The sequence below is a fragment of the Crocodylus siamensis genome, chromosome 4 (assembly GCF_052110815.1).
Source record: "Crocodylus siamensis isolate JL-2025a chromosome 4, ASM5211081v1, whole genome shotgun sequence".
In the NCBI taxonomy this organism is placed as follows: Eukaryota; Metazoa; Chordata; order Crocodylia; family Crocodylidae; genus Crocodylus; species Crocodylus siamensis.
Window position 1 is genome coordinate 161,296,646 of NC_143398.1, and position 24,784 is coordinate 161,321,429.

At 49.5% G+C, this 24,784-nt stretch overlaps 1 protein-coding gene across 6 annotated transcripts in view; it reads left to right on the forward strand.

Annotated features, from left to right (window-relative positions):
• The first annotated feature begins 1,755 nt into the window (after positions 1-1,755).
• The window catches only part of SNX11 (sorting nexin 11), a 35,671-nt gene continuing 12,642 nt past the window's right edge, over positions 1,756-24,784 (forward strand). For 3 of the 6 annotated variants that reach the window (XM_090044643.1, XM_090044646.1, XM_090044647.1), the window contains exons 1-6: positions 1,756-1,838; positions 7,879-7,930; positions 8,843-8,929; positions 16,401-16,501; positions 17,427-17,525; positions 17,897-18,109. In XM_090044643.1, coding sequence (XP_089900769.1) covers positions 7,907-7,930; positions 8,843-8,929; positions 16,401-16,501; positions 17,427-17,525; positions 17,897-18,109 — 524 coding nt within the window. In that variant the 5' untranslated portion in view covers positions 1,756-1,838; positions 7,879-7,906. The other 3 variants (XM_090044648.1, XM_090044645.1, XM_090044644.1) reach the window with 3 other exon arrangements.

Below are 24,784 nucleotides of genomic sequence, written 5' to 3' on the forward strand. Positions count from 1 at the left end.
GCAATCCCCATCTGCATTACTATACTCTCTCTGGATTTTCCCCTGCTAGGTTCTGGATGAAACCAATAGATTGGCCTCATGAGGCTGAATGAGTTTGATTCCCCCCCACCCTAAACTCATCATCCTTAAAATATCAGAACAAGAAGCTGCTCATACCAGGACAAAAAGCTGCTCGTATAGGTGTTCCTAGGCTCTCTGCAGACTTATGTAAGCATTTTGTCCTTTGCCCATATTCAGGTCCTTGCCAGATTGTTTTCATTAAGAGAAAAAAAACAAACAATTCTCTGAGTCAAGTATTTTTTTGGTTCAATCCTGAATACTCACAAAGAAGGAAGGCAGCATATTTCCTTGAACATGGCAGAATCAGACCTCAGCAAACAGTCTCTGGACTCACAGTTTCCCAGCCTGGCTTTCCAGTCAGTTCTGTATCCCGTGGAGCTCCTGTTACTCTTGGGGTTACTCTCACAACTTCTTTCGCTGTATGCTAGCCTTCTGCTTGCTCTTTCTTGACTTTTTGCTTCTACCAATCACTCTCTCCTCAAACCCAGTGTTTGCAGTTAGTCCTCTAAGGCCACACAGCTGAACCCTGCTCAGCCTCTGTCATGCAGCCCAGTGCTTTGGGTGATATCTTCTTCAGCTATCCTGCTACATGGGTGTTTAAAAACAGCAAACTCTAAAGGAGTGTGGTTAACACACTTTTTTTTACTTGAGTGAGTTCTGTGATTACCTCTAAATCAAACTCCCTTGGCCTCCCTAGCTCCCTAGGCCTCTTCATGGGCCGTTTCCAGACTGCAGGGTCCTCACTGGCTAGACCAGGACCCACATCTAGTGGTGGTGCAAGCAGTGGCTGTCATGGGTTCATGAGCCCCAGCATTGGCTCAGTGACCTGTACGGATTAGCACAGCAAAAACACTACCCCAGCAGGGCCTCTTACCCCCAAATTTGGTGATGGGCCCTGCTTCCAAATTTCTATCCCTTCCAAGGAGCCCTGCAGACCAGATGAGAGCCTGGTGGTGTGAGTCCAATTTGGCCCGTGGATTGTGTCTTTGATACTCCTTCTCTAGATCAAAATCTTGCTTGCTAACAACTATTAATACCATCAGAGCAATACAGCATTGCCCATCCCAAACATTAAGGACATATGATCCAGGTCATAAAAACCTTTGAGTTTTATTATAATGATGATGATCCATTTGAGGCTAGTTCTTGAGTCTTTATAGTGCCCCTGGTCCCATGTGCCAGCTTGTTTTTACAAAGATGAGGGGTAAACACTTGATTTATTTACTTAAACCCAGATTCTCACTTAATCTCCTAACCCTGGAGTGAGGGCTTTGACAAAACCACCCAGTGTCACAATTTGTGCCACAAAATGGTGGGGCTGCTAGTATTGCCCATGTCCTGCAAAGCCCTGCACAGGGACCCAGGAAAGATCCAGAACTGGGGTGGCTTCCACCTCTCCTTTGGGTACTCTGCTCTGAGTATTCCCTCCTCCCCCCCGCCATGCATCCCCTTATCTTCTTTCTTTTATCCAGGAGAGACAAAGCTTTTTTTGGGTAGCATCTTTTACCGGATCAACTGCATAACTGGAACACTTAGCCAAGCTTGCAAACGCAAAGGCACTTTTCTTACCCACTACATCCCCCCTCCCTCCCACTGTGCAAAGCCCTCGGGGGCTGGAGGAAGAGGTGGAGTCCTCCCTCCCGAGCAGAACTACACTTCCCATGCTGCCCCACGCCCCAACAGGAAGGAGTCTCACGTGACCTCTGCTATAAGGGCCCAGGCGGCGCCGCTTAGCTTGCTTAAAGGGGCCGCGTCGCCGGAGTGTCTTGCGGGAAGAGGTAGGGGGTTTTTGTGGGGTGCATGGCGAAAAGGCACCCGGTACGTTGCAGGCAGCTGTCTGTGCAGTGGCTGGGGAGGTTGCTGCTCCTTGCCTGCGCCAGGGAGGCCCCTGTTTAGGCGGCACGTTCAGTTCATCGCCTCCCTGGGGCGTGTTGATTGCACGGAGCCAGCTGGAGCTGGGCTGTCAGCGGCGCCTAGCACTGCAGATAGACGGGGCTAAGGAGCCCAGGGGTCTGAGCCTTTCTCTAAGTGCTGAGCCAGCGGAGGGGGGCTCCATCGGAGGACGTGACTTTGGGTGTCTCAGTGGGTTGCGTGGGGGGGTCCAGCTCTGGACTGTGCATTGCTAGAAGGCGGGGGGCAGAGCAAAGGAGAGAAGGAGTCTCCCTGGCACCTGCTGTGTGGCAAAGGACATCCAGAGCACATCAGTTGCCCCAAAAGTGACAAGCAGCAGGAGGAATAGAGCAGGCTTGTTCCCCTTTCTTGGCTGCAAAACGGTATTCTCCCTAAAAACCAGCTACCTTAGAAGGCCTCTGGTGAGGGGAGCTAAGAGAGCTCAGCTAACCAGGGAAGTGAAACCCTGAGGGAGGCTGTGTGCCATCAGCACAGTGGTACAGCAGGTGGGATGGATGGGGGGTTTTGCATAAAAGTCCATAAGCCAATATGAGGTCTGTGAGCAGGAAGTAGGTGTGGGGGGATGTTGCTGGTGGTAATTTCCCATTAAAACCATCTAAAACCCTTCCCCTGCAAGGTTTTGGACTGCTTGTCCAACAGACACTGAGGAGGAAAGCATGTTTGACTTCTGCCCTGTTGATTAAGGAAGGGATGTGAGTGCTGCTGGGTATGTATTTCTGAGTCATCTGGAAAGTTTTCTAGCAAAATAGAACAAAACCTGGTGTTTTCATGTTTGCATGGAAACGTACATGTTCTCATGTTACATTTTTTAAAGGGGAGAGGCAGGGCCCCTCTTTTCTGGTGGGGTGAAGTCAGGTTGCCTTTATGGATGCCAAAAATGATGTAAAGGTCTTCTCTTAAGTTCAAGCCTGTACTAATAGAATTTGAAATAGCTTTGAAAACTGATACAGCTATGGACTGAAGTGTACATATCTTAGCACTGAGCATCAGAGTTCAGTCATGAAATTGGATTTACAGTTCATGAGACTTGGAGCGAATAAATATTACGGTTTTGGTTTCTGCTTTTTGTGCATTAACAGCGGAAGCTTTCAAGATTTTCTCTTCCTTAGAAGGTGGAGAAAGTTTCTAAAATAATAAATAAAAGCTAAGATACTTGCATATTTAGGATTCTAGGGAAAAATGTTAAATACCATCTCATTTGGTATTGCTTTTCAAGTCAACTTCAAGTTATTTGGTTTGGTTTAAGTTGACTTGTTGCCATTGTAAAATAAATTGATACAAACAAAACTGGAGTTAGATTAAGAATAACCTGCTGCAGCCTTAAATAGAGATGTAGTTAAATGACACAAGCAAACTTCTTTACTAGTTTGTCTTGAAACCACTAACCAAGCTGTGGCAACTTAAGAGTGATACACTGCAGCACCAGATGACTTAAAGCAATACTAATACCAAGCAAAAGCAAAACTTCATTGACTTTTTTTTTTCTTCTTTACTTACCATTGTCCAGTCTGGCAGAGAGATTAAAAAGAGCAAGTAAAACAGGATGGCTACTGGATTTTAAAAAGTCACTTTTAATTCAGTGGAGGTTTAGGTAAATGAATGTGTACTTTTCTAACAATTCTTAGATTGGCCATCTCCTGTTGTAGCACAAACCAGTTCCTATGCAGTCTAGGCATAGGTGGGTCTAACTTGTGACATCCTTGTTATAAAATAATTATTTCTGAGTATTTGGAATCTAGTCAGTGAAGAGGGGTGATGCTAAGAACGCTACACTGTATATCTGTTAGTGTAGATGCGGCTTATGTGCCTCGCATAGTTCTTTATCTATTTAACCTGCTAGGGGAGGCCAGACAGCAGTACATCCTTCAACACTGTCTGGCATTAGAGTCTTAATGAGGGATTTCAGAGAAATTACAGAACTTTAAAAAAATAATAGGCATGGGCTCTGCACAATCCCACAGGAACCTCCCTGGGTATGGAATACACTAGGTTATGATGAATGCTGTCTACAGGTCTCCCCTCTTTCTCTCTGCCTCTTTCTTCTCTTTCACCTAATTATTTGTCTTGATCCTGTCTTTCAGTCTCTGGCTCCCAGTTGATTAGGGTGCATATTCTGGTTGCCTGTTATGCCGTGTGTCCCCGTTGCTGTTTTTCTTTGTAAGACTCATTTGGTTACTGGAAAATTAAATTCCTTTTCCTACCAATTATGTGCCATTTCACTTAGCATGGGCTGATTCTCTTTTTTCCCCCTTCTGTGTTTTTAATCTTGCTGAGCTACCAGGGCTGTCGCACAAAGAAAGCAGTTTAAAAGCAACAGCATCAACAATGCCTCTCTGGGGAGAAGAAGGAACATAATGGTCAACCTCTCTGCTGATGCTATTCTGTATAAGTGCTTATCCCACACACATCGCCACAATATCTGAGCGTCTTCCATTATTGCATTAAGTGATGTGACTAATGTGCCGCATGTGGTTCGTTCTCTCGTATCCTCTCCCTGGTGGGGAGGTGTGGATTGTGTGTGCAATAGAGTGTTGTTATGGTAGGGTTTATTTTTCTCCTTCCCCTTACTTTATTGCAGTGCAAACTTGAACCTGCTATGGTGTAATCAACCCACAGCAGTGGTGTGATGATCAGCCTTTAGCAAAATCTCAATTATCCAGACTTGTTCAGGAGCTGCTGTTACTGGGAACAAGGTCATGTCTCCTGCTGTGTATCATGCATGTTTAAAACTGCTTCTTGGTCTGCTTCTCCCTGCTCTGCCTTATTGAGATTATTGCAATGCTCCTCAATTTATGTTGGACAACAGAGTTTTTGCTGTAAAGAAAGAGGTTGATTTTTTTTTTTTTTTTTCTTTAATGAGATCAGGGATGCAGATTTTTTTTCCCTCTCTCCCCCTCCATTCCACAACTGCTGGACATCCAAAATTGAGGCTGTGTTTTCCAAAGAGCCCTGCTCCCCCTTGAGATACTTGATTAAAATCTGGAATTGCTCAGTGTCCCTGTGAGAGCAGGACAGTGTTGTGCACATCTGGAGATCTGGCCTGTATCAGCATGCCTTGCTGGGAAGCTCAGTTCTGAGAATAATGGTCTGACCTGCAAAAGCTCAGTGAGTTGGGACTAGCTAGAGAGGGTCCTCCCCTCTGGGGTGAGGCAGTTTTGTACCTTGGCAGCTTAGACAAATTCCCAAGCACAAAGTCCGCCCCAAGTTCTGAAAAACCAGCTGCAAACAAACTGACTGAAGTAGGTGAAGCCAGGATACCCTGGATGAGCTTGCAGACCTCCAGTTCTGCCTGATGAGCAGCTCTGAGACTGTCTGCAATAGATAATACAAGGCTTACTGGGCTAAGAGTCATATCTCCGAGATCAGCAGAGTTCCACTGCCTGGGCTGCTGCAACCATTTGTTGCATTAATTTTCTTCTCTGGCTTCCCCTCACTTCCCCCCAGCACTAAGATTCAAAAGTTAATTCCATTGTTGTTGCAGAGCAGGAACTGCAAACCTCTTACTTCAAATGGCACATCAAATCAACTGTCACTGGCCAGTAGGACTTGGAATTGCCAAAGGGTGCAACAAAGGAAGTGGTTTGTGTGATGGTACTGTGCTAATATCTTCATTCTGTGACATGGCCAACCTGCAATACTTTAATTAACGATTCTTAATTGGCGCCTCTTGGTCAGGGATTTCCAAGTCCTTTACAAATGTTTGTTCAACCCTCTCTCCTGCTCTGGGGAAAAGATCATCTTGCCTATTTATAAATACAGTGCCCAGCATCATGTGTTTCTGGGGTTCCCAGGCAGTACCGCAATGAAAGCTAGAGAAATTGAGGCACAGAAGTTGTGCTTGCCCACATAGCAGATCATTAGAAGAGCAAGAAACCTGATTTGCAAGCTTGTGCTCTAACCAGTAGGTGACAGTACCTTTATTATATAGTTTATCCAAATAAGCTGGGAGCCCTGCTTGTGAAAGGCAAGTGGGATTCTTCTGGGAAGGTTACATATATATGGGCAAACTGCCTTATCAGTGCATAAAAGGAAGTAAGATAAGGTTTTACACACAGAACTTGGTTGGGGGACAGGAGGCTGTGAAACCACATGAAATCTTTCTTCTTGTTTGCCATAATGTGATCACTGCCTGCTAAAGTGAGCTTTTTATTAAAACATATTGCAAAAGTCAGCTGAGATCTCGGCACACGGAGAAAACGCAATAACTTCTCTTAAGGCTTCTTAAAACACCTTAGACCCCTGATTCCCAACCAGTGCGCCACAGCATTCTGGGGTGCTGTGTAATATTATCACTATTAGGTATGCAAGCACATGCACATGACTCACAAGATGGAACTAAAGATTTCAAATAGGAATTCATAGTGTCAGAACCATTCTGACCTGCTGTGGGGCTTTCTGAGTTGTTTGCAACATAAGAATTACTCTGTTATTTTTGGCAGTCAAAACACTGAGGGCTGGCATTTTTCCAAGGGGGCCCTTGAGTCTAAAAAGGTTGAGAACTGCTGGCTTAGACTGTCTTTAGCCCATCACAAAGATTCTCTTCAACCCAGAGAGTCCAAGTGTTTGGCTTTTACTTCTCTGTCTCAATAGGTTGTGGTTTAACAGCCACAAAACTGTGGCATGTAACTATACTTGAACCCAAACTGTCTCTTCTGAGTTCATGTTTTGTTCCTGAAGAATCAAGGACTAGACAAGTGGCCTGTCATTGCAAATCATGTATAGACTTGGATGATCACATCACATCTGAGAGTTACAGTTGGTGGGCTCTATACAAACAGTTCTGTTTCTGGATAGAAATGTAGCCCTGCTCCCCAGACACCTATCACAGTAAGGTTACAAGTTACTTTGGGAAGCGGCAAACCTAAAAGGCCCCTGGAACAGGTTGAAAGTCCAGGAAGCTGATGTCCCTGCCTCTCTTTCCAAGGAACAGTGATGGAGTTCATGTGCAATGCAAAGGTCATTAAAGCTATGTGTCAACAACAGGGACTGTTGTTGGCCCTACCTCGCCAAAGGCCCTATGTCACTTTTCTTGCGAGCACAAAGCTGGCTGAAAACTACTCAGCAGCTGGTTGCCACTCTCCCACCTCAGATGTGGCTTCATTTCCCTAGCACTGTACACCCAGAGCTTGAGAAGGGTTGGAGCAAGGTAGCATAACTTTGTTTCAGTGCGTTCTAACAAGCTGTGCTGCTAGGCATAGGTCTCAACTGGAGGGAGCCCAGGTCTCAGTAAGAGATGCATGCTTAACTGCAACAGCTAGGAGCACTTTCTTTGCATCTGGACTGGGCTAAGCAGCTGTCCATGGAGCTAGGGTCTCCCAAAGTGCAGTGCTGAACCTGACTGTGCTAGGTGACTCCCTTGCATTCCTAAGAGTCTTTTGGAGGGCAGAAGGTGGGATTCCCTTGAGAAAAACAGCCTTTTCATTGACCAAGCTTGTGAGGCAGCACTGATTAACTGGGCCCTTCATGCTCAAACACCATGGTTCTTGCTGCTGCATCTGATCCATCCTAGAATCTCCTGAAATGTTCTTGGGGGTCACTGGGCAGAGCCCTGTTTTGAGGGGGAAGTGAGAAGGGGTAAGCCCTATCTATCTTTAAGCACCTCTGCAATTCTGTCTAAATGCAAGAACTGTGCAATGGCACCAAATGATATATGCCCCCCCTGCAATCTCCATTTCACCCATCCTCTGTATATTGCTTGTTGACCCCCTGAATTTCTTGTCTTCCAGGCAAAAAAGAAATGTGGAGTGACACATGCAGACTCCCTGGTCTGGCAGGGAGGGGAAATAAGAGGGGAATACCACCTAGAACTAAACGCATGAGCCTCTGTAATGGATCTAGGCTCTGACAGCTGAGTGAGTGTCAGACCTGCCTTATCTAAGCAAAGATCTGTTTTTTCCATATTTGCAGATGCTTCCCTCTGCATGTAGGCTGTAGGATGTTGGAGAATCACGAGGAAGAAGTAAGTTACTTCCTAGTTTCTGCCACATCTGTTTAGTTCCTCCATGGGGGTGGCAGGACAGGGGTACACAAAGCAGTATTGCCAGGACTTAAACATGAAATTATTGTATTGGAAGCTCAGAATTATCACATTTGCTGAAAAACTATCATACACTGAAAAAAAAAATCCAAATAAGTCATCATCTTATACACTTTATCTTGCTCCTTGTAAGTCACCAGTGAGTAAGAACTGGGTCATCAGAGTTGAAGCATTTCTTTATTTTGAGGCAAGCAGTCATAAGAGAGTGCTGACAGCAAGCCCAAAAGCCAGTTAAAACTCTTTGAGAGTGACTTGGGTTTTGCATTTGCTGCATCAGTGAGCTGCTTCAAAAATTATTGTACATTTTTTAACACTTTTACTATTATTGATTGTACATTGTATAAAGGTTGAAATTCATACAAATACAATAACTATCATACACCTGGCAACACTGACACAAAGCATTCTACTAAATGATATACCCAGAGTGGTTAGTTCTGGCAAAAGGCAAGCTCTCCATGTGGGTGATCCTTAGCTAGTTCCTACTGGTATAGTGTGGAAGGTTTTGTAAGGTCAGAGAGCAGATATTGAGGCACAGCTGGGGCTGGAGCTTATGCAAGGTGCTTGTGCAGTAAATCTGCTGCATCATTTGGGTTCTCAGGGTAAGAGAGGATTTGTAGCTTGTGGGAATTGGCAGGTAGAATGGGCCTCGGGAGATGCCTGTACACACCTGCCCTGGGGCTCTTTTTTCCTCCATAGGCTTCTCCAAGGCAGCACCACTGGGGCAGTAGCTGCTGTCAGCTGAGGGCTGTGGCTGGGTTATGGGTTATTAGAATGAGGTTGTTCTGAGCATCTCCTCCTTTTGAGTAAGGATGACATTTCTTTGCCCCTCAGGAGCTGACCACAGTGCGTGTACAGGATCCTCGGGTACAGAATGAAGGCTCCTGGAATTCCTATGTGGATTATAAAATCTTCCTTCATGTAAGTGCAGAGTAGGTCCTGGGGCAGAGAATGGAGCTGGTCAGCTGAGCTCAAGTGCCAGGACTTGAGCCCCTAATACAATACCATGTAATCATTTATACCAATGTAGAACACTACTGTTTTGATCAGGTGCTATTTCACTTGCTTTGCCTTGGTGTAAGAAACCCCATGTGGTGCAAATGGAAATCCTGGCATGGTCAATACAGCCCCTTGTGTGTCTGAACTCAAGTGCTGTCCAGCTTGCTTTCTGGGGGTCTCTGAAAACTTCCAAGAGCAAAGCACCCTTTGTTCTGTATAGACCTTCAATATCTCAGGAAGCAGTGGTTGGTGTGAGGCAACTTAGGTGGTCTCTTGCCATCCTCTAGCTGTAGCTGTGCAGTTTGTAGCTGCCTTAACATTTTAGAGGTAGCTGCAGGATTCCGTTGTTTGTATCTTGACAATGATAACCATGCAGGACAGTGATTCTCAAGCAGGTGCTTCTGTACCCCAGGTAGCACACAATCCTTTTAAAGGTGCTGTCATCAGTCGTGCAATATTAACAGTTAGGTGTGCAGTCACCTACGTGCGATTCATAATATAAACCCAGATATTTGAATTGGGAATACATAGGGTGCATCTACATGTTGCTGTACGGCGATGTTGCTGTGGCGCTATGCTTTAGTACTTCCTTTTGGAAGTACTAAAGCACAGCTCCATACAAGCGATTACTGCAGTACGCGGGCAGTGTATGCTTAGGAGCGTACCGCTACAGTGACGTATCTGGCTATTGCGTGTAGACCCACGTGATCACTATGTTACCGTAGGGCAATGAGTAGATGTACCCATTGTGTCAAAAACACTCTGACCTGTTGTGGGCCTTTTGAGTTGCTTGCAACAGAAGAATTGCAATTTTTGTAGTTAAAAAAAAACAAACAAAAAAAAACAAAAAACAAACCCGCAAAAAAACTAGTGGAAAGCTAAGAACTGGCATTTTCCGAGGGTTCCTTGAGTCTAAGGAGTTCCCTGAATCTAAAAAGCTTGAGAACCACTGGTGCAGGGCTTTGGTATCTCACCCCACCAATGGGTTGTTTTTCTAGGCACTTAGTCACAGAGTAGTAGGGCTGAAAGAGACCTACAGAGGTCATCAAGTTCTTGCTGCTCCAGCAGAACCTGCTGAGTTGCCAGCTTCCGCAGGCAACACAGGCTCAACTGCAGCTACCGCCCCTGCTCTCCCCAAGACAAAACGTAAAGTGTTTGTCATGGGAGACTCCATACTGAGGGGGTAATTTGCCACCTCAGCCCCTTAGCCTGGGAAGTCTGCTGCTTCCTGGGGACCTGCATCCGGGACATTGCAGAGAGGATCCCCAAGCTCCTCCAGCCCACAGACCACTATCCCATGCTCCTTATTCATGTGGGCACCAATAATACGGCTTGGAGCACTCCCAGCCAGGTCATGAGGTGCTACAGGGATTTGGGAGCGGGGCTAAAGGGTCTGGGGGCACAGGTGGTGTTCTTGTCAATCCTCCCAGTCTCAGGCTATGGGCTGAGGAGGGAGAGGAGGATCCACGTAGTGAACCAAAGTCTGTGGCGCTGGTGTCCTAGGGAAGGCTTTGGCTTCCATGACCACATCCCGCTGTTTGGCGAGACAGGCAGCGAGCTGCTGGGAAGGGACGGCCTCCATCTCTCTCCCCTGGGGAGAGGAGGCTTTTCTCAGCCAGACTGGCTGACCTGTTCCACTGGACTTTAAACTAAGCCTGCTGGGGAACGGGGGGACTACCACCACTGCTGGCCTGCTGAGCAATCCTTGCAAAGCCAGCAGGCCAAGGCACTTAAGGGATCCTACCCCTGCCCCAGCCCTGGTACAATCGGTGGGAAAGGCAAGAGCCCCTAAGGAGACACTTGCCTGCCTGTACGCAAATGCCAGGAGCTTGGGAAATAAGCAGGAGGAGCTCGTCTTCCTGCTTAATGCAAATAATTATGACATCATAGGGATAACGGAGACCTGGTGGGACTCCACCCATGACTGGACCACGGGTATAGATGGCTATACCCTGCACAAGAGGGACTGTATAGATAAAAGTGGTGGGGTTGTACTCTCTATGTTAAGGAAAGCTATGGGTCCCTGCAAGCTGATATTGGCGACCAGGGTGGACGACTGGAGACCCTCTGGGTTAAAACCCATGGGGAACACAGCACAGGGGACACAACGGTGGGAGTCTACTACAGACCTCCCACCCGAACTCCTGAGCTTGACCAGGAGTTCGCCTGGGAACTGGCTGAGGCCACATGCTCCAGGACCATGGCTGTCACGGGTGACTTCAATTACCCGGACATCTTGTGGGAGGATCACTCAGCAAAATCCGAGCAGTCGCAAAGCTTCTTCGCATGCATGGATGACCTCTACCTGACTCAAGAAATCTATGGGCCAACGAGAGGTAAAGCGCTGCTCGACCTGGTACTGGCTATTGGGGATGACCTAATCGGTGACCTAGTGATCGATGGGAAGCTGGGTGACAGTGACCATGAGCTGATCGCCTTCACCATCCACCGTAAGCTGGCAAGTCAGTCAGCAACACGGAAGTCCTTGACTTCAGGAAAGCCGACTTTGACAAGCTCAGGAGGCTTGTCAGTGAGGCCCTAAGGGACCATGACCCCAGGGGGAGAGGAGTTCAGGAAGAGTGGTTGCTCCTCAAGGGAGCGATGCTCAATGCACAAGCTAAGTCTATTCCATCTCGGAGGAAAGGCAGTAAGACGGCACAGCAGCCCCTCTGGCTCTCCAGGTACCTAGCAGACCTCCTGAGGCTAAAAAGAAAGGCCTACAAAGAATGGAGAACAGGATTTGCCTTCAAGGAGGATTATTCTGCACTGGTCCAGTCCTGCAGGGAGCAAACCAGGAAAGCCAAGGCTGCAACTGAACTCCAACTAGCTTCAAGCATCAAGGACAATAAAAAGTCCTTTTTCAGATATGTGGGGAGCTGGAGGAAAAGCAAGGGCAGCATTGGACCCCTGCTAAACCAGATGGGGCAACTGACAACTGACGCCCAGGAAAAAGACAACCTATTAAATGAGTGCTTTGCATCAGTCTTTCATCAGTCCCATGGGACGCCCATGCCCGCTACGGGACAGGGAGCTCTGGGTGAGGGAGATCCCCTGTCCTCCATTAATGCTGACCTTGTGAAGGAACACCTTGAGAAGCTGGATACCTTCAGGTTAGCTGGCCCTGACAATCTATACCCCAGGGTACTCAAGGAGCTGGTGAGCATCATAGCCCAGCCCCTGGCACGGATCTTTGAAAACTCCTGGCGCTCTGGTGTAGTGCCCGAAGACTGGAAGAAGGCCAATGTGGTGCCGATCTTCAAGAAAAGGAAGAAAGTGGATCCAGCTAACTATAGGCCCATCAGCCTGACTTCTGTCCTGGGGAAGGTCTTAGAAAAGTTTATTAAAGAGGCCATCCTTAATGGACTGGATGACACCAACATCCTAAGGGATAGCCAGCACAGGTTTGTTACAGGTAGGTCTTGCTTGACCAATCTCATTTCCTTCTATGACCAGGTGACCTATCACTTGGACAAGGGAGAAGAGATTGATGTCATATATCTTGACTTCAAAAAAGCCTTTGATCTGGTATCCCATGATCACCTCTTGGCGAAACCGGACAATTGTGGCCTTGGGTCCACCACAGTCTGCTGGCTGGGAAATTGGCTCCGTGGTTAGACCCAGAGGGTAGTAATTGATGGAAGTCGATCATCAAGATGAACATGAGTCGGCAGTGTGACGAAACCATCAGAAAAGCCAATGGCACTTTATCGTGCATCAGCAGATGCATGACAAATAGGTCCAAGGAGGTGATACTTCCCTTCTATCGGGCGCTGGTCAGACCGCAGCTGGAGTACTGCGTGCAATTCTGGGCGCCGCACTTCACGAAGGATGCGGATAATCTGGAGAGGGTCCAGAGAAGGGCCACTCGTATGGTTAAGGGCCTGCAGGCCAAGCCCTACAAGGAGAGACTAGAGAAACCGCAAGAGAAGGTTGAGAGGCGACCTGGTGGCTGCCTATAAGTTCATCAGGGGGGCACAGAAGGGAATTGGTGAGTATTTATTCACCAAGGCGCCCCTGGGGGTTACAAGAAATAATGGCCACAAGCTAGAAGAGAGGAGATTTAGATTGGATATTAGGAGGAACTTCTTCACAGTTCGAGTGGCCAAGGTCTGGAACGGGCTCCCAGGGGAGGTGGTGCTCTCCCCTACCCTGGGGGTCTTCAAGCGAAGGCTAGATGTGTATCTAGCTGGGGTAATGTAGGCCCAGCACTCTTTCCTGCTTATGCAGGGGGTCAGACTCAATGATCTATTGAGGTCCCTTCCGACCCTAGCATCTATGAATCTATGAATCATGGTGTCCTGTGACCAGTGGGGTCCCTCAAGGCTCTGTCCTTGGACCCATATTGTTCAACATCTTCATTAATGATGTAGACATTGGAGTCAGAAGTGGACTGGCCAAGTTTGCCGATGACACCAAACTTTGGGGCAAAGCATCCACACCAGAAGACAGGTGGGTGATCCAGGCTGACCTGGACAGGCTCAGCAAATGGGCGGACGAGAACCTGATGGTGTTTAACACCAAAAAATGCAAGGTTCTCCACCTTGGGAGGGAAAACCTGCAGCATCCCTGTAGGCTCGGCAGTGCTACGCTGGCTAGCACTACGGAAGAAAGAGACTTGGGGGGTCATCTTTGACCACAAGATGAACATTCCCCTTGCGGGGGAATGCATGCTCAGGGGCAACCAACATGGGTTCATCAGTGGCAGGTCTTGTCAGACCAACCTGGTGGCCTTTTACGATCAGGTCACCAAATCATTAGATGCAGGGGTTGCTATGGATGTAGTCTTTCTGGACTTCCTGAAGGCTTTCGACACTGTCTCTCACCCTGTCCTCATCAAAAAGCTGGGAGACTGTGGTGTCAATGCCCACACGGTCAAATGGGTCGCCAACTGGTTGGAGGGCCGCACCCAGAGGGTGGTAGTGGATGGGTTCTTCTCGACCTGGAAGGACGCGGGCAGTGGGGTTCCGCAGGGCTCGGTCCTCAGGCCCGCACTGTTCAACATCTTCATCAGTGACTTGGATGAGGGGGTAGAAAGCACCCTGTTCAAGTTTGCTGATGACACTAAGATGTGGGGGGATGTGGGTGCACTAGAAGGGTGCAATAGGCTACAAGCTGACCTTGACAGGTTGCAATGGTGGGCGGATGAGAATAGGATGGGGTTTTAACACTGATAAGTGCAAGGTGTTGCATATGGGGAGGAAGAACCGGCACCACACTTACAGGTTGGGGAACTCCCCTCTTGCTAGCACGGAGACGGAAAAGGATCTTGGAGTCGTCATTGACTCCACGATGAACATGGGCCGGCAGTGTGGGGAGGCAGTCAAGAAGGCCAACCGTACCCTGTCATGCATCCACAGATGCATCTCGAGCAGGTCCAGGGAGGTGATCCTCCCCCTCTATGCGGCACTGGTCAGGCCGCAGCTGGAGTACTGCGTCCAGTTCTGGGCGCCACACTTCAAGAGGGACGTGGACGATATGGAAAGAGTTCAGAGGAGGACCACTCGTATGATCAGGGGTCAGCAGGGCAGGCCTTATGAGGAGAGGCTACGGGACCTGAACCTGTTTAGCCTCCACAAGAGAAGGTTAAGGGGGGACCTTGTGGCCTGCTACAAACTGGTCAGGGGGGATCAGCAGGTATTGGGGGAGTCCCCGTTCCCCCGTGCGCTGCCAGGAGTGACCAGGAATAACGGTCACAAGCTGGCGGAGGGTAAGTTTAGATTAGATATTAGGAGGCGCTACTTCACAGTCAGGGCGGCTAGGGCCTGGAACCGGCTTCCAGGGGAAGTGGTGCAGGCTCCTAGCCTGGGGATTTTTAAAAGGAAGTTAGATGAGCACCTTGCCGGCGTCATCTGACCCCGGTGCTCTTTCCTGCCAAGGCAGGGGGTCGGACTAGATGATCTACCTAGGTCCCTTCCGACTCTAGCTACTATGAAACTATGAGCCTGCAGTGAGATGCTGCAGCTAGTAAAGCAACCAAAACGCTGGCTTGCATCCATAGATGCTGCTCAAGCAAATCCCGGGACATCATTCTCCCCTTGTACTCGGCCTTGGTGAGGCCGCAGCTGGAGTACTGCGTCCAGTTTTGGGCTCCACAATTTAAAAAGTATGTGGAGAAGCTTGAGAGAGTCCAGAGAAGAGCCACGTGCATGAGCAGAGGTCAGGAAAGCAGATTACGACAACAGGCTGAGAGCCATGGGGCTCTTTAGCCCGGAAAAGTGCAGGCTCAGGGGTTGTCTGGTGGCTGCCTATAAGTTTATCAGGGGTAACCACCAGTATCTGGGGGAACGTTTGTTCACCAGAGCGCCCCAAGGGATGACAAGGTCAAACGGTCATAAACTACTACAAGACCGTTTCAGGCTGGACATAAGGAAGAATTTCTTTACTGTCCGAGCCCCCAAGGTCTGGAACAGCCTGCCAGCGGAGGTGGTTCCAGCACCTACATTGAATACCTTCAAGAGTAAATTGGATGTTTATCTTGCTGGGATCCTATGACCCCCAGCTGACTTCCTGCCCTTTGGGCGGGGGGCTGGACTCGATGATCTTCCGAGGTCCCTTCCAGCCCGAATGTCTATGAAATCCTCTACCCAAGGCAGGATCATCCCTATCCAACCATCTTATACAAGTCTATTTTCTAACATCATAGTAAAACTACAGTCAACCCTGGCACAACACCAGACTTAACACCCTAGCCTGCCACTGGTAAAGCAGAGGGATCACAGTGGTTGTAAGTACACTCAAGAGATCTCAAGGAGAGGGCTACACCCCTGCTACAGAGGAAGGCAAATACCTCCACTGCCAATACCAATCTGACTATGGCATAAAACTCCTTCCTGAACCCAAATATTGTGATCAGTCTGACCCTGTACAGTGGGATAAGACCATCTAGCCAGAAAACTCTGAGTTTAAGTCTTGGCATACCCCAGTCAAAATCCCCAGGCTTAGCTGTAGCCAACACCCAGTACTTCTGAGGAAGGCTTAAAAAAACCCTTTGACACATGTGGGGCAGGAGAGTGGGGGGAGGGAATTCTCTCATAGCCCCATGCAACCAACAAAGCCCAGAACCTGGGAAATATAATAGAATACAGGCATAGCTATGCCTAGATCATCCCCATTTTGTGATTATATCAGTTGTCTTAAATTCTTGGTGCTGTGAGTCGATCACAGCATGTAGCCTCTTGCTCTAGGCTGAGCCCATTTTACTGTTGAAAACAGCACAGTTTACAATGGAAGGCAAAAGATTGCAACCTCTTTTTACAGCTTACCTTTTCAGTCTAGTTTAGATCAGAACCTGGACCTGAATACCTTTGAAGTGGCCTAGAGAACAGCAGGACCATCCTGGATGAACATGTCCTGCAGTGAGCCATCCCTCACTCCTGTGTGTTATGTTTCACAGACCAACAGCAAGGCTTTCACTGCTAAGACATCTTGTGTGCGCAGACGCTACCGGGAGTTTGTGTGGCTGAGGAAGCAGCTTCAGAAAAATGCTGGCTTAGTGTAAGTGTGTGACAATCCTTCCCTCCTATCCATTAATATTGAAGGATTTGGGATCCTGGACTCCTAGAACAAGGCACTGGTGAGAGCACGGGCAATAGAAATGTAGTAGTTCCACCCACAGGTTCCAAGCCGATTGCCACATGGAGGAGGATGTGAAGCTGGGTGACGTGGGCTATAATAATTGGTCATTGTGGGGCTTGATAGATCAGGTGTTGAGCATCCACCTAGAGCAGTGCTCACCAGCCAATGGATCTCAGTCCACTGGTAGATCTTGGAGCCTCTTGGAGTCGATATGAGGCTGGGGTGGGGGGCTGAGTGCCTGCTTGCATGCACACGTGCGCCCCAGCCCAGCAGGTCAGTCTGTGGGGGAGGGAAGGGGTGGGGACTAGATCAAGGCCCCTGTAGTGTGAGACAGTGCAGCAGGGGTAAGTTGGGTAGGACTTACCTGCTGGGGAGGCATGGCCCCAAATAATTTTTTCTCCCTCTGGCTCCAACTGCTTCCCCCCCCCGCCAGACTTTCTGTTGAGCGGGGAGGGAAGGGGTGGCAGTGCGCAGGTAGATCTGATCTTGGGTTGCTTTTAAATGCCAGAGGTAATCTCCTACTTAAAAAGGTTGGAGACCATTGACCTAGAGGTACTGACAAAGCCAGACTTCTTTGAGCTGGGCTTTCAAGATGCACACCTCCTAGAAAAAATGGCTGCTTGTCAGGGGGAGGGTCTCTATTGTGCAAGGGACAGATGAATGCCTTGGATATGTCCATGCTCAAGATGCTGTCTGTCCTGTGACTGGGTGCAGGAACTTTAGGATCTCTGCTGGCCAGTGGTGTCTCCTGCCGTTGGTCTAAAGCAGGTAGTTTCCACCATGCAGCTCGCCTTGTTCTGCCCCTTGGATTCTGTGAATATTGAGCCCCTTCCTGTTCCTGCAGGCCTGTCCCAGAGCTGCCTGGAAAATCCACATTCTTTGTGGGCAGCACTGATGAGTTCATTGAGAAGCGGAGACGAGGACTCCAACAGTTTCTAGAGAAGTGAGTGGAAGTGCTCAAACTCACTTTAATTTAGGGTCCATTTCACACTGAATTTGAGATGGCCTGGGCAGATGGGAGGGAACTTTTTAACTCTATTGCCTTGCTTCACAGCCTGTTTGCATTCCTCCCAGGCTGGAGGGGGTGGCTGTCTGGGCTCGGGGAAAAGCATTCCAGATAAAGCCAAGGGTGGGCAGGGAAATGCTGGCTGAGTGACAGTATAGAAATGCCCTGGACCCCACATTGGACAGTCCTACTGGAGAGGACTGATCTATGTCCCTGCCATCTACCAGCCCCAACCTGGGCCTAGGACATGGTCCAACAGTTAAGCACTGCTGTGTCCTGTGCCCTCATTTTCTTGGTCTCTTTTCCAGAGTTGTACAAAATGTGGTCCTCCTGTCAGACAGCCAGCTGCACCTCTTCCTGCAAAGTCAGCTGTCTGTGCCTGAGATCGAAGCATGCATGCAGGGCCAGGGCCCTCTGACGGTTACCGAGGCCATACTTCACTATGCCTTGTCCAACTGTGGTTGGGTGCAGGAAGAAGATGGCTGCTCTGCTGTCCTGACTAGGGGAAACTTCCACGGCAGGTAAGCAAGTGACCAGAGAGGCCTGGTACTTACAGGGTGGTTCAGTGAGACCAGTACTTGAGGAGAGGAGAAAACTCAAGTTGTCTCCTTGCTTGACGCATATTCCCATTAGTAAAACCTGAGCTTGATGGCTCTAGACTGCAAATGGCTGCAGTCTAGGTAGAGCAGAGGCAGTGCTGACCAGGCAACAACCAAGCTATAGATGACCCCAGATGTAGCCAGGGGCTTTGCACCATGTAGCTACTTCACAGGAACACTGACATTTCGCATCCTGGATGTGCTGTACTCTGAAATCTGCTTCCTCTTCCCTGTGTCTCTGCTGGTTGTCACAGTGAGGGACAGTGCTCTGGAACAGGCAAGATTGTATCTTTTGGTCTTTTGCCTGCTGGGCAGCAGCCTAGATTAGGTAGATGCTAAACTGGGGTGTGTTCTCAGACATTATCTGAGAACACATCCTAAAGTTGCCTGGCCAGGCCTTGGGGATATGTCACTCTAGTGCAAAGTCCTTTTCTGAGTGGGGAAACCAGGTTCCTCTCGGAAGCGAAAGGGATCATATCAGCTGCTTCTCTATTCCAGAACATGTGTGAGGTGGGAAGAGCCAAACACCCCTATTCTAGGGAGCTTCCATAGCATTAGCCTTGCTTCTGTCATCTTGAGGGTGCCTGAGAGGTGAACCTCACTCCAAGCAAAGGTCTTGTGGAGAAGTGCTGCATCAGAGATAGGCAAGGTTCTTCCTGGTGCTAGTCTTCTTGGCATCTCAATATCGCGAATATTTTGCCTCCCTGTGCCAGTGTCATCTCTCTGACTTCAAGCACTTAATGAACGTGAACGAACCAAAATCATCAGCTATATCCCCACACAAGTCATGGGACAACAATTGGGGGTTAGCAGCTAGCTGCCTGAAGGGCAGGAAAGGTTCTTTCAGTGGGGCATGAGGGGTGAGCAAATAAATGCAGTCATGATACTGCTATTGTGCCAAGGCTCCTATACTATCTGTGCTTGGCCAGAGGGCTGGCTGGCAAACATAGCTGTTTTGTTTAGACCCCTTACTAACTAAACCCTAACTTGGGGGTTGTCAACCGGGGGGATTTGAGAAGGCCCTAGCAGGGACATGCAGGTGGGCGGGGATGGAGCCTCCGGAGTACACTGATCCAAAAAGGTTGAAAACTCCTATTCTAACTAGTGCTGGGTCCCTGAGCCAGCAGGCTGGGCATAGTAAGACCTAACTGTGGGTGGTTAGCCCAGGCTAGCAGACTATCTGTGCCTCATGCTTCTTTGGGCTTCTGTAGGCATAAGTCTGTTTCTGACCCTTAATGCTGCATGTCACCACAGTGTCTCTTCCTCTTGATTTTAAACCACAGGAAAAAAGCTGCACCTGGCCTCCAGCAAGAGACCTGATATTAACTGCAGCCCTTTTGGTTTAAGTAGGGTTTTGATTGAGTGCAGCACCCTAGGTTAATGGGTATGTATTCACCCATCTTGGTGTTCCAGCTGCATTGCCAGTGTCATATGCCCCTCCTTGGTGACTTTTCTCCCAATGCTATCCCTGGTAACTGAAACCTCCAGTTCCTCTCCCCAAATCTTTGGCAGGAGGCTTGGTGCTGCTTTTGGTAGATGGGGTGTCTGTCTGGAAGCACAAGAGTGTTGTAGAGGCAAGCGAGGGAGGCCTCCTCTACCTGCACAGCTCCTGCAGCAAAGAGCACCATGGGTTCTTGGTGAGAAGGCTGCAGTGGGGAGGACAGCAGGGCACAGTGCTGCAAAGAAGTTGCTTGCTGTGCTCCTTTTTCCCTGGAGGCACTCCCATAGGGCATGCATGCAGTATGGGTCTGGAGCAGACTGGCTTGCTGATCCAGGGATCAGCTGGACCATGGGCCAGTGGGCAGGGCATTCTAGGGAGCATTCCAGCTCCTGGTGCTCAGCTATGCAGTGACTGCTAAAGCAGCTTGGCAGCGTTAAGGGCAAGACAAGGAGGCGGGATGTGCATATGAATGCTTGCAGTCCATCGCTGATCCAAGCTGTTTTTGACAGGGCAGAATGTGTATGTGCGGGGCATCCTGCCCTGCAATGGAAAGCTGGGGCTGTGCACCCTACTCAGAGCTCCTCTTCCATCCTCACTCGCATGTTCTTTCTCCCTTTCTAGCTGCTCTGGGTTGGAAAGTCTCTGTGGTCGGGGCTGCCTCGTGTCCTTCCCACAGTGGTGTGACTTTGGCATGGAAGACAACAATGTGGAGAGTCTGGATGCTCCTGCCAAGTCACTGCCTGAGCTGCTGGAGACAGAGTGAGCAGCGTGAATGACCATGGATGCTCTGGCAGAGGGGGGCGGGGAGGCAGCAGTAAGTCTTCTGGTGAAGAAGAGGGTGGTGGCTGAGTGGCTCTCAGCTGTCTTGGTGAGGTAGGACTGGAGTTCATGTGGTTCTAGTTCTGCAGCCTGCTGTACTCCCAGCAGGGAGTGACCTGCTTCCTGATGACTTGAGACTGTTGTTATCACTCAGATGCTGTGTGATCACACAATGATGTGCACCAAAAGGGGACTGGTGCTTAGTGGAACCTAGGTATGTTACTCCCAAGGGCTTAGTGATGCACTTAAAGGGTGAGATGGGGGGTGGGGGGCAGGGGAATCAAAGTCAGGGCTCTTGATCTTGTAGTTCTTGGTCCCCAGGGAGCACACGGCTGGCTGTTGTCACTCATGGACCCATAGGAAGTGGGTTCCAATGGACTTCCTGTACCTAGAGTTATAACTTGGGCTTCTGAGCAGTAAATGGCTGCATAGGCACAGGAGGCCTAGTCTTTCTTATACAATCAGTGTGTTATAAGGGCTCTTGTGAGGTGGCTCTGGCTCAGTTGTACTGTGCTGGGGGACTGGAATGAACTCTGCACCTATGGCCCTCCTGGCACGGAGGCTGCCTGCAGCCAGGCTGAGCAGATGAGCTCCTCTCTGCACTCTAGGAAGCCAGAACAAGTCCTCTGGAACTGGGGACAGGCTTGAGCTGTACTATAGGGAAGAGGACGATGGAAGGTTGTTGTTACTCTCCTTTTGGACACAGCACCCCTCCAACTTCTCTTCCTGCATGAGAACAGCCTGCCTTCCTTGTGCCCCTGTGTAACATACAACTTAGGTGGCATGGGGAAAAGGATTTCTGCAGTTGGCCTGGCAAGGGGGTGGGAGGTGGCCTTGTGTAGAGAAGGAGCAGTTCAAGGTTCTGGGCTGCAGGGGTCTCCAAGGCCTCTCTTGCATTCAGCACTTAGTCACCACTTACTATTGTTCTGTGCACTCTGGGAGTCTTGTATCCTGCATCTATGTGATTTTACCATTGGCCTCTCTTGGGGCACAAAAGGCAGATCTGTGATGTTGTGGCCTGAAATAAAAGTGAAGTAGAGGAGACAGCTGGTGCCACGTGTGTCTTGGAGAAGTGGGGATGGGCAGGGAGTTCTGCTGAGCGAAGACAAGATCACCTATATCTCAGCTGCACTGGGGAAAAACATAATGGTGCATTTTAAGAAACGGTTTAGTGCCAGCTATGATGCCAACAGGGCCAGCCCCTGCCCTGTGCCATGCTGCATATCAACAGAGGACCTGCTTTCCTTTCCAAAGTAAGAAGGGATGCAGAAGGGCTGCTCTTCAGAGTACTTTCAGGCATGGCTCACTGGGATTTACAAATGTGCTGTGATATTGTCTTTGTTCCTGTGTACATGGTGACAGTCCCACAGCTGGGAGAGAATCTGGGCATACCACCTCCTGCACATAAGCCCGGTTGCCATTGCCAGCTTCAAAGTGGATCCAGTGCTGAGGTGTGGCAGTGGAGCGCCACCAGGTTTTCATTGTGGGGAGGAGAGGGAAGGAAGGGGGAGAGCCATATTTGCACCCCTCAAAGAAAGGGGGTGGGAGGGGCTCCAGGTGGCAGGAAGTTGAGAGGACTCCACTTCTAGGGCTGGGGGCTGCTGAGACCTCGCTAATACCAGGGTAGACGAATGCTTTTTAATGTTACAGGGTCCAGAGAGCCTGCTGGCTCTTCCACATACAGCGGTTGCCAGGGCCCTTGCTCCTCTCTTCCACTTCTTCCATTGGGCACTAACAGCTGAGACCCAGCCTGCTTGGCAGGTGCCACAGTGCTTCCTAGGGGTTGCCAGGCCTAACTGCAGCCCTCAAACAACCTTCTTGCCCAGAGTCCACCTGGGGGGTGTATGGTGTACGTTCCAGCGGGACTGTGGTAAGAGACACCGGGACTGGAAGAGGGCTGCTCATGTGCATTGTGGGCTTCAGTCATTCCCCTGCACTGGAAGTTTGACCTAGCTGGATGAATCGACTGTCTTGTGCTTCCTCCATAGCTCTAGGTCTTGTTTAACAGGGGGCTCATGCCCATCAGCTGGCACTGTCCCAGAGACCCCAAGTACTGGGTGACAACAAGGCCTGGTAGTGAGGGCACTGCTGGTGGTGCTGAAAGCTGTGGTCCATTTTCTTCCAGTGCTTGCCCAATAAGATTTTTTTTTTCCATCCCTTTACCCCTCAGTGTGGATGCATTGTCAGCCTGACAAATGCAGAGATGGGGAGTGAGGGGGGAGGAAACAGAGGATTTGAAACCTGCAGAGGAAAATCGAAAATGTCAAAAGAAGTTCATTTAAAAAACCTGACAGATGCTCGCTAATAGTATCTGCTCTGCTGATTGGCTGGGCTGTTTTATGAATATTCATGAGAGCAAAGCTCCAAATGGTGCAGCTGTGAGGCCAGCTGTGCCTGCAGCTCTGATCTAGAAACTTCCAGACAGTAGCTGGCGGCGTTGACTATTCAGCCAAAACAAGAGATCTGTGTGTCGGGGCTGTTTTTGCCCCCCTGGGCTGAGGCTCCACCTCCAGAGCTGGGGGTGGCTGGGGTCTCACTAACTCCAGAGTAGACAAGCACCCTTTAATGTTACAGGCTCCAGAGAGCAGAGTCTGTGCCCAGTGGAGATTGTCATGATTGCAGCTTGTGGATTTACCTGGCACACACCCCCATGCCTTGGCAGTGGGCCCTTTTAGCAGAGTCTTTGCCAGAAACCAGCCTGCCCTGGGGGTTTTCCCTTCGACACTGCCTTATAAACAGCAGCCCTTGCTCCTCTCTTCAATGACCTTGACTACAAAGCTTGCTGGGGGGGGCAGGGGCTCTGCAGGCACAGTGAGGTGCATCCAGCCTGAATGCTGTACTGTGTCAGCCTTCCCTCCGCGATAGCATTCTCCCCTCCTCACAATGCATTTGGGAGGGGGCATGGGGTTGGAACTAATATCACCCGCTCTGCGAGTGAGATGTGACACTTCATTCCCCCCACCCGCCCCCAGCACAAACTCTTCTAGATGGCACCTGCTGGGTGAAGGGGAGCGCACAAAAGAACTGTTTACAAAAAATGAAAGCTGTGGGGCACGTTCTTCCAGGCTGCTGATTAAACAGGCTCCACTCCAGAGCTGGCTGTGTTTCAAGGGCAGGAATAATTATGCTGAAAGGTGTTGATCAGTTCGGCAAAACTGCCATGAAAATATGTCAGTTCAGATGCAAAAAAATTATACTTGCCTTTGTTGTGACAGGTAGACAGGATGGAGGTGTGGGGATGCTCTTAATATTTTACGGGCCTCAACAAATTAAGAGGAGAGAGGTTCTTGGACAGGGTGAGTGGACTTGTTGGCCAGACCTGCAAGAACTCCAGGCTCCAGACCAATAAAAGCGGGTCCATCAGCATAGATGTTTTGTACAAGAAATTCCTTTTTTGAGTGGTGTCCAGATTCTGCTAGAGCTCCTGTGGTGCTATGCTGGCTGTAGGGTGGCATGGGACCTGCCTGTAGGAGCAGGCTGCAGTCTCCTTTCACCAGGTACATGGCTTGGACAGCTTTTGGTTAGTTGGGAGGGAGGGTGGCACTTTTCACCTACTTCTGTGGGGACTTGGCCCCTTTGACTGTCCTATGCAGGTGGCAGGTCTGAAGATTTTTCTGGCCTGCTTTGCAGTTCTCTCTTCCCTCTATTCCCTAATGCTGGCTGGTCTGCTCAGGGAGGATCATTGTGACCCTAAGTCCTCCAGCCTTATGCTCCATTCAGAGTTTTGCTTGGCAAGAGCACACCTCTTTAATAGGGAAAGTCATTTTTACTGCTGCCACTGCCAGCAACGGAGATGTTGAGGTGGTGACTGGGGGGTAGGATGGAAGCAGACTGCCAGTGCCCACCGCAGATGCATTAAGTGAAGGGCTGCTGTAGCATCTGTGGATTTATGTGCAAACAGCCAGATAAGATGTGGCCATGGCCAGGTGCTGGGCTGGGAGATAACTGCTTCCTTCAGTCAGGTGCCAGGCATGGATCCTGAGCCCCATTCCTTGCTTCCTACCTCCTGCCAAACTGAAGTCAGGTATGCGATGGGCACGGAGCAGCTCAAGGTAACCTTTCTCTTTCCAAATGGCTGAAGGCCTCTCTAGATTACTCCACAGCTCCCCCCACCCTCATCTTGAATGCTGGCATCATTCCATCCTCTCTGATGCCTGGCAAAATCTCAACCTCTTTGCTTGGAAGCAGTCCAGGCCCTTCAGACAGCTCATCCTCTTCACACCCGCCCCCCCCCCCCCCCCCCCCCCCCCCCCCCCCGCAAAGGAAGGCTGTCTCTCAAGTCTGCAAACAAATTGCAGCACATGTACCACAAGCCACTTGGGCAGGGAGGGGCCTAG